At 40.3% G+C, this 10380-nt stretch overlaps 1 protein-coding gene across 2 annotated transcripts in view; it reads left to right on the top strand.

Moving 5' to 3' along the window:
• Positions 1-2509: 2509 nt before the first annotated feature.
• Positions 2510-10380, top strand: part of LOC107746315 (BTB/POZ domain-containing protein KCTD12-like) — a 22840-nt gene continuing 14969 nt past the window's right edge. The window contains exons 1-2 of one of the 2 annotated variants that reach the window (XM_016560460.1): positions 2510-2657; positions 2967-3776. In XM_016560460.1, the coding sequence (XP_016415946.1) occupies positions 2972-3776 (805 nt within the window). In that variant the 5' untranslated portion in view covers positions 2510-2657; positions 2967-2971. Of the gene's footprint in view, positions 2769-2966; positions 3777-10380 lie in introns of both variants that reach the window. The other variant, XM_016560459.1, reaches the window with a different exon arrangement.

Below are 10380 nucleotides of genomic sequence, written 5' to 3'. Positions count from 1 at the left end.
TCACAGGCCCCTGCCTGAGCACGCTTTCTCCCAAGGGTCGTTCTGTTTGCTCTCTGTCACTGATGGAGCTTGGGTTCTGTGCCACTTTGGCTTGACCTGAACTGAATTGAGCTGGATGATGGAACTGTTGTCTTCTGTGGAGCTGCTTTATAGGCAGATCAAACTCATTCATAATTCATGAATTTTGCAACATCGACACTGAATAACTGAATAATGACACTGTTGTCGTATACAGCTGCTTTACAGCAGAGCCGCATTTGTGAAGTTTAAAAAGTTGCTCATTTAAGTCCTGAGCAAAATTAGAATAATACATAAAACATTTGCGTATAAAACTATGTTTTCTGTTCAAGAGAATAAAATCAGAAGCTAACACAAACTTGCTGCAACCGAGGAAACCTGTGGCTCTTTTTTTTCTCCTTCATAACATAAGAATTGACTTGTGCCAGAGGAAACACAGTAACAAACACTGTCATGGTATCTTGTGTTCGGATGCCTGATGTTTGGGAATACAATCCTGTGAGACAGTTATGGGAAGTCATTATACCAGATCATTTTTGATGACAGACTTTGGCTCAGGCATTTCAAAATGATTAAAATAACATTTGAGATGGTGTGTGAAGAGATCGGTACACTGGTTAGTCCAGTCTTCCAGTCACATGATCTATTGAGGCAAAGTCACATGACTTTGTTTTGATGCACATGGAGGACATACAATGTGTTCCCATCATAGTTTATTTGCATGTCTTCTTATCGGACAATATATATATATATGTATATATCCAACTCAATTGAGGGCATATGTTTTTTTATGCACATTTTTAGCTTTTATGCACATCTTTGCATTTCCATTCAGCATTTTTTAAGTTATATTCCAAATTTGCATACAAATAGATGCAAACATAGCTGGTTCTGTTACTTTCCTGTTTAATCCTGTGAAGCTGCTTTGAAACAATCTCTATTATATAAACCACTATAAAAGCAAAGGTGACTCGATGTCCTGAAACACATCCGCGCCACTGAGACGTGTGTGAAGCTGGGAGTGATTCCACAATATTTCACCTACAAATGTAAATCCTTCTCCTCATTAAGGTTGTGCAGTTGCTTGTTGTCTGTTGTTTTCTCATAGCAGTCCAGATGGAAGGCTTGAGCGTCGTCTGTGAATTGTTCGAGGCTGCGACTGACAGACAGACAGCTGTCCTGACAAATCTGACTCAATAATAAACACTGACGCAGACCTGCTCGAGTCAACAAAGCTGTCCACACTGCAGTCTGCAGCACAGAAAACTATCAGTTACTCTTATAACTAATGTCCCAACAATCCACTTACAATGAGTTGTCTACATGGCAAGTGTGTAAAAACAAACTGGAATGTTTACAGTGTATTCATGAGGCTTTCCTGCATTGTGTTGCTTGCTGTGTGAGCTGTGCCTTTATCTTGACTGCAAACTCAATTTGATCCTCTGCAGGGCAGCTTTGTGGGCATCTGTGAGACTCGACTCGAGAGAGACACAGTGCAGCCCTGCATTCAGCTTAGCTTATCCATCAAATACAGAGCAGAGGAGAGACAGAGTCCCATATTCCCTGTGTTATAGGGACCAAATGTCCCCACAAGGACATTTTTTGGTCCCCATGAGGAAACAAGCTTTACACAGAATTAAATTTTTTGAAAATCTTTGAAAATACAGTATAGAAATCATTACACCTATGGAATGAACCCATAAAATATGGAAACCTGTGTGTGTGTGTGTGAGAGAGAGAGAGAGATAGTGTGTGTGTGTGTGCGCGTGTGTGTGTGTGTGTGTGTGTGTGTGTGTGGGAGAGAGAGAGAGAGAGAGTGTGTGTGTGTGTGTGTGTGTGTGAGAGAGAGAGCGTGTGTGTGTGTGTGTGTGTGTGTGTGTGTGTGTGATTTTTTTATCACACACACGCTTTTTTTATCCACTAGATGTCAGTGTTACATTATATTTTAATATTTTGTTTAAAATCTATTTCGTTGTGTGTATTTTATTGGTAGGCTACTTTCTAAATTTAACAATCTGAATGTTGTTTAGGAAATTCATTATTGAAAATGTATGATTAACACATCAAGTAACGTGAACAGAAAACAACGCCAAAACATGCATAATACTGTTAGTAACAACAATAATTATGTTAATAGTAGATGAATAAGGCGATTAACAATAAAACTTATATATATATATATATTTTATTAATGTAAGTGAATATAAAATAAATATATGGAAATCAACACAGAGATAGGCTACATAAGTAATTAGCCTTCATTCTTCATAAATCACAAAGTAAACAAAGTTTTATGAAATGCCTCAAAATGTATTGTTCTTGTATTGTAGAAACAATAAAGTATAATAAATTACAATGAAAAAGACTAGGTGTAGAAACGAGTCTCATGAAGTATGTGCGGATGATGCGGGGGCGGGGCTAGCGCTGATGACGTCACAGCGCAGGGGCGTGGCCGGCTCGCGGGAATATTATGGTCCGGTTGCAGAGCGCGCAGAGAGAAGCGAGAGCAAAGCCATCATGAGGCTTTATCATTCACATCTGTTTCTTCAGTGGACATTTTCGTGACAACACCTGACATTTACTCACAGATGGCTCTTTAGACGGCATTTTTCCACACTGCGTGTTCCGTGAGACTTACGGTAGGTTCGTGTGAACTGGACGTTGTCTGTATGTCTGGGACCTTCGATTATAGACAAATGAAAGGGACATCATCTGAAAAGTCAGTTTTTGCTTGGCAGCGTTTGACATCGGCGAGCTTTTCTGAGCCACGTGTGCTTAATTTATATTTTTAAAACTCATTACTGAAGGATTATTATGCGTAAGCTGTTCACTGGGATATATCTGACACTACAATATTGATATTTTAAACTCAACTCACATTTAGTGTAAAGTTCTGTTCCTAAATTGACTTTTTATAAAACTTTAACCAAGTATTATCTTATCTTTAGTAAACATGGCTTTACCTGACAATGCTATTAGCCTTCCTGTCCAGGAACTGGCCTTTCCGGAAATTATCGAGCTGAACGTCGGGGGTCAGGTGTATATCACCCGCTACTCGACTTTAACAAGTGTGCCGGACTCACTTCTGTGGGAGATGTTCAGCCAGAAGAGCACCGAGAGCTTGGCGCGCGACACCAAGGGTCGTTATTTCGTCGACAGAGACGGATTCCTGTTCCGTTATATTCTGGATTACATGCGAGACCGGCAGCTCGTCCTTCCGGACCATTTCCCGGAGCGAGGACGGCTGCAGCGAGAGGCTGAGTTCTTCAACCTGCCTGAGCTTGTTAAGCTGTTGGCACCAAAGCTCAGCAAGCAGAACTCTCTGGGCGACGAGGGCTGCCAGAGCGACCCCGAGGAGCCCTCGCCAGGGGCCGACGTCGGGGCCGTTGCCTGCTCCAGCGACGGAAAGTGCTCCGGGTTCATCACCATCGGCTACCGGGGCTCCTACACTCTCGGCCGTGATAGCCAAACAGACGCCAAGTTCCGGCGAGTGGCTCGGATTATGGTGTGTGGGAAAACGTCTCTCGCTAAGGAGGTTTTCGGGGAAACGTTGAACGAGAGCCGCGACCCCGATCGCCCGCCTGAGCGCTACACGGCGCGCTATTACCTAAAGTTTACTTTCTTGGAGCAGGCTTTCGACCGGTTAGCCGATGCCGGCTTCCACATGGTGGCCTGCAACTCCACGGGGACGTGCGCCTTCGCTCACGAGCAGACCGACGACAAAATCTGGGCCAGCTACACCGAATACGTATTCTACCGTGAGTGATCCTAAACCCTGCCTCCCGAGCCAGAGATCATCTGCAATAGATGTAGAAGCTTGTCCATCAGACTTTCCCACACCAGAGCCCCTAATGCCTCTTCCCCGCGGCGCTCGAGTAACCTTTCTTCCCTCCAAATCTTCCCCTCACCGAGAGACTGCCTTCCCCTTGCTCAGCTTTTGATGCTGTTGTCGATGTGTTTAGTCGAGCTAAAAGTTGGGGATGAACTGCTAAACTAGGCTTGAGCCATTCGAAAGGGCTTCTCTTATGTCGGACAAATTATAAAGCTTTTGAGTTGTTCGTGATGCGAAATAGAGATGTGATAGATTATGTAATTTGGGTCATTATTATTGTATCTAACCCTTTAAAAGGAGAGAGAATCCACTAGGGTATAAAACCATCTTTATGGATAAATGCAGACCAAAAGATGAAACCATGCAGACCATTTCAATTGGAAAAGCTGTTTTGCATTGAATAGCCTTTATTAATGTGTTAAACTATTTTTAACTAGCATTAATGAATAGTGTCAAAGCAGGTTTGGATTTAGTAAGCATTAATAAAAAAGCACCTGAAAGTGCTGTATTGGCTGTGTTATTAAGCTTTCTGTGTTTTTCTTGTGTAAGACTAGAGGATACGAGTCCAAACACTGTGCTCCGAACACTCAAGTTTTATTTTTAGGTCCACCTGAGTTTCCAGTTAGCTATACTGCATCTTGTTGTTGCCTGCCATCTGTGTAAATTCTTTCATATGCTTATATTATTGTTGTTTATTAAGTTAAATGCTTCACATTTTAATTTATCGTGTTAAAATGTAAAGATGCATATATTTAAATTAATTATTCAAGTGCATTTAGTAATTGATGTTGCCATAGCCTGTTATGAAACACCGTATATTTTTTAATCACGCAAATGATATTAGTTAAGTAGATATTTTCTTCTTCATTAAACGCAGTGCCGTTGTTTGACACCGAGTTAGACGGCGACTTTTAGAGCTTTAAATTTCAGGTATTTCCATTGTAACCTCAGGCCAGAATTGCCATTAACTCAAACACAGGCACAAAATCTCACAGTTATGAGATGTCATTTGAGATAATACATATCAACCAGTAATTTATTTTATGTCAATCAGAAATGCACTTAATCCCTTAATCGTACTTTCCTGATGTTGTGTTTTAAAGGTTATGTCCGGGCATTGTTTAAAGTGCTAGCCTCAAAGTGTCTTTATGAAAGCATGCATTATTCATCGAGTATATTGTCCTAAATATAAAACCAGTGTATGTATTCAATGTATTTGCACATTATCAAAACAGGCCAAAATGATATACAAACACACTTCCTGATATATCAATGAAATGAAATCAAACTTCAGTTAAAGCAACAGTTAATGCTCTATTTAGACAAGCTAGTCTTTCATGTCTCAGTTTCAGTGCCTCATTCACCAGAGAAATTTCTACATTGAAGGCCATTTTTGCAAGCATAAAAGATTAAGACTACACTGTAAAAAATAACAGAAAAAGTACTGGCAGCTCATTACACACGTCATTATCCATTAATTTTACGGACATTTCTGTTAACCCTAAAACACAATGCAATGAAGTGTAAAATTCAAAATACTGGTAAAGCACCTGTAAAAAATATATACGGAAAAAAATCCTTCAAATTATACAGTATTGTGCCCTATTTTTACAGATTTTGTTTTTAGTGTGTAGTAATAAAAGTCAGAATCAGAATGAGATTCACTAAAATATATATATATATTTAAATGTGTATTCTGTCATATGCATTCTGATAGCATTTTTGCAGGGTGAATATTGATACTGCGTAGATCTGCGTTGCTCAGTGAAAGTTAAAGGGGAAATGGAAGCATTACATCAGATTATTAAATCTTTCTCCCCCCAAAGTCTCTTCTCCACTGAGTCCTCTGTTATCACGCTGCTTCCCAATTTCTCTCTTTCATTTTGCTCTCTCGTTCCCTCCGCGGAGACTTCAAAGCGTGAACATAGGCGAGGCCAGAATGAAAACCATGCAGGACAAACCTATAACCAGCTCAGTCAAAGCAGATTACCCAACCAGCCTTTGTGTTGCTGTGTCTAATCCATCTAATTAAGTTTGCGCTGGCACGCTGAGCAGCTCGCATTGTACTCCAGTGAGGAACTAGGGAAAAACATATTTAAATATCTTTTCAGCTCAGCAAATATAGAGATCGCTGATACAAGAGCTGAAATGATCCAGATGTCTGACACATTAACATGCCTTGTTATACGATGAGAGATAGATGTAGATGTACAGGTAACCAATATCAACATCACCTAAACATAGTCAACCATCTAAAACACTGCTGCATGGATTTATAGATCCTGGTATTAAATGTAATTAATTTAAAAACAATAAACCCAAGTAACATCACAGACAATGTGTCGGAGACGTCCTAAAAAAAAAAAAAAAAGATTTGGAGCACCAACTTTTCACAATTCCTGTTTTACTTGTAAATGTGTTACACCACAGAAGTCAAATGGGTTAGGAATGACAACTTATTTGAGTGTTTGTAGATGCATAGCACATCTGAGCTCTGTGCAATAGCTAAATGGTGTAGTGATTTGTGACCGTAAAAAGCCGATCCTTCAGTCTGGCCAGTGGTGTAATTGTTGCATTGTGCGCTGGTGTTATTTATAGGGTCCAGGCACAGCTATTAAGCAGCCGTTCTGCCTCCCTATAACTCCAAAGGCATAATCATAATAGGCACTAAGGGGGATATATCCCCCCAATCATAATAGGATTTTTCCATTTGATTTACTGGAATCATTAATGTCTTCGGTCGAAGGCACACACAGCTCTTGATGTGTGGAGGGGGTGATGATGCCTCGATCGGTCAGCTTTACTAATTAAAAGAGGCAGTGAGGGAGAGGGACTTGAAACTGATCTGCTGACGTTGAGAAAGAGAGGCAGAACCTCTTTAGCCCCTGAACCGATAACCCGTGCTGTTCGGTCGTTGTTTCATTTCTGTTTTAAAATGTGACAATTTCCTGCCTTTCTGGGTTTGCTCCAGAGTAACAGATCTGAACACTCCAGAAGAGACTATGTCTCAAACCCAGTTCATTTTGTAATAATTCATTATGGACACTCATGATCTGAGCTACTAGTCCGATAATCCTCAAGGAATGTAAAGATTGGTATTGCAATATCTGTCATGAATTGGAAACGGCAATCCACAGGGACCCTAATGGTGTCAAATAAGAATCCAATAATATCACTCAAACTGAAATGCTTATTGTTTAGTGCAACAGAATCTTTATCTATTTGTAGCTGATGATTGGAGGATTCTTATATGTTGCTATTACAAACCTTTGGCTCCATGTTATGATAGAAATTGCTTTAACATTCCTGTACATTCCCTTTCGCTGTTGCTGCATTTTAAAATTGTCTTTTGGTTTCGTGGCAATGTCACACTGGAGATTTCAGTGCAGAATCAGGCTCCTTTGAGCAGAGTTCAGTTAGTAGGGTTGGTGTGAAAGAGTTTGTCCACTAGGAATGAGGACATTTTGGGCTACAGTTCAGGTGGTATGGTTCACAGTTGAAACCGATCCTAACTTGATGATGTATACTTTGCATTTTGCAATCTTTGCATGCTCCCAGTTACATTATATAAAACTATAATATAATCATAGTATGATGCATTCCTCCTGTTGCTTGTCTATAAATAAATTGCTTTCAGAGTACCTCACATTCTTTGCATCTCTTGCATCCATTGATCTGTGCAAATAATTCACAAATACTTCAATAATACAGTGAACTTGGTGTCTTTGCCTCCTGAGATACAGTAGTAAATGGTTGCAGCTACATACTCCTAATGATGATGCAAAAATACCACAGTTAACAACCAAATAACATACAATGAAAGAAGACCTGTGGGGACAGAAGGATGTAGGTGGATTTGAACTCGGGTTCAGATTGAGCAACTGAACCATTAAAGAAAGCAACAGAAAATAGCATTTTAAACAAGAGAGCATTTTAAACAAGTAGAGAATGAGACATATGGTAGTATGACAGAGCTATAAAGTGTCTCTTTCCATCCTATGGGAACCAGGGTCACATACATAACCGTTCCCTTTCATAGGTTCACTCAGTACATCAGTAGCTGATGCTATGGCAACACTATACCACAGTGCCATACTACAAAGAGATTGCCAGTTTATCTGCCTGTGAACACATACAGGCTTAAAAAAGGAAAATGAACTGACACGTGTTCAGACAGATGAACCTTGGGAACCAGTAGTCAAGTCCATGTCCAGATTATTAAATCATACAAATTTCCTCCAAAGATGAACCCTTAGATAATGCTTGTAGAAGTGTGACCCTGAATCCCAAGAGGCAAAATTAACATGCATGCCTCATAAACAAGAGAAATCACATCCTTCACCAAATGCAACATCTTTTGTTTCCTAGCAGCAACACCCCTGTGGCGGCCATCAAAGCAAGCAAACAGCTGATCATATTTATGCCACTGGTTTGTGCATTCAATGAAAATTCGTAGGAAAAAGCCAATGCAGTCTTTCAGTCTTCTGCGACTCAAAGGGCGAAGGAGAAACACTACATCCTGAGAGTCAAATAAAATGAAAGCGACCTTAGGTAAGTAACCTAGGTTGGTTGCAACAAAACCTTCACCAGACCAGGAGCAAAATCCATATAGGATGGGCTAACCAATCAGACCTGTAAATCGTCAACCCAACAACAATGTCAATGTCAAGGCCAACAACAAGACCATGACGCGATTAGTTTAGCAACAGGATTGGGCACCCCTATTCTAGCATATCTCTGCTCCACCAAGCTAGAAAAGGCCTAACAGGTAATCCTTAAAAAATGGTGAGGCAAATGAGCACTACAACTAGCCGAGAAGCATTAGTCAACTGTGCTTCTAGCTGGGCTGGGGCTGGCTCCTGCCAGTCCAAAAAGCTCTTCGTAAGCCAGAGAGCGAAGCACTTTCACTAGGGGTGCTTTTGCATACCTTGGTGGGTGGTGCTTGCGGCATTGGCCAGTGAATTGCTGTAATTCTACACAGGCTTTTGGGGGGTTTGCCCATAGCTGAGTGAACCTATTAAAGGAGACGAAGTGAAGACAGTGTCACGTTTGAAATTGTTTCTATTGCTGAACTAGAAGCAAGCGTGCTGGGAATCACCTCAACCATCTGGAGCCTGGAGTCTTTAATCGGCCCTCTAATAGTCAATAATCTCCAGAAATCTCTATCCTCCGTAGCCCGACCCAAAGAGATTTACAAGGAGGGGCGCTTACCTCTGACTGACATGCTGTGCGACTTGTGCAACTTCACAGCTTTATACTGGGCGGTCCTGCACTGCAGTGTTACTTGCTAACATTAGAAATTTGGATTTTAGCTAGGCTACTGTTTATTTTCAATCAGTCCGTAACTGCTGCTTACATTCACACACATAGTGCGAGTCAGATTGAGGCTGGCATGTGTGTAATGCGTTAAGAATCCATCATGGTACAGGCAGCTGTCACTGCAGATAAACAAGAGACTCTGGGAGAAAGTTCAAAGAGAATCCAAAGACAAATATTGACACAGTGGGATTAATTACAGCCCACGTCTGCATTGTTCAGAAACACTTGAGGGAATGGAGATGAGAATTTCACAGATGGAGGAACATGTACAGCAATACAATGATACTTCACCCGCGGCGGTTAGTTTTCTGTTTCTTGTTTGATCTCTCTGCACTGTCCTTCAACCCCAAATAGACTTCATAAACCCTCTGCAGCAACATTGCAAGACTTGTTCAAAGCAATAAAACATACATTTTACACTCAAATATGGAATAATCCAGCAAGTTTATAAGGAAAATATCTACATTAGAATACCTGAATGAATCTTCCAGTATGCCAAATCCACACAACATGGTAACTGACTTCTGACACCAGTGCTGACCAATTTAAATAAGTCTTTTATCTAAATACATTATTTAACCTTTTTTGATCGAAAAATGTCAACATTCATTGTATTATACGCTTGTGTAAATTTGACTAAATATGGGTCTTTGTGAGCTACAATGTTTAATATTATCTCTACTGCAGAACTTGCTGAATCAATACAATCAATGAAATTTATAAATGATTTTTAGAGATCATAACAGTTGAGCTGTAGAGCTCTATGCATTTTCGGGTTCAGTGAGGTAAAAGAATATTCCAGGATATTCCAAGAATATCCCTTGGCTTCTATATCGCCATCTGTAGTTAAAGGAACACTCCACTAATTAAGAAAATAGGCTAATTTTCCAACTCCCCTAGAGTTAAACAGTTGATTTTTACCGTTTTCGAATCCATTCAGCCGATCTCCGGGTCTGGCGGTAGCACTTTTAGCTGTAGCTTAGCATAGATCATTGAATCTGATTAGACCGTTAGCATCTCGTTCAAAAATGACCAAAGAGTTTCTATATTTTTTTTTCTAGAAATCTAGAAATCAACCTTACTTTGAATGTTAAATAACATCTTGAACTGAGTTGTTGCTTCATGAGCATGACTGTGTTGATGATTTTTCACATTCATGGCTGCACACACACACACACACACACACACACACACACACACACACACACACA

The sequence above is a fragment of the Sinocyclocheilus rhinocerous genome, unplaced genomic scaffold, assembly GCF_001515625.1.
Source record: "Sinocyclocheilus rhinocerous isolate Xijiao unplaced genomic scaffold, SAMN03320098_v1.1 scaffold1881, whole genome shotgun sequence".
NCBI classification, from domain to species: domain Eukaryota; kingdom Metazoa; phylum Chordata; class Actinopteri; order Cypriniformes; family Cyprinidae; genus Sinocyclocheilus; species Sinocyclocheilus rhinocerous.
The sequence above is the reverse complement of the archived record's forward strand: the minus strand, read 5'-3'. Positions and strand labels throughout refer to the sequence as shown.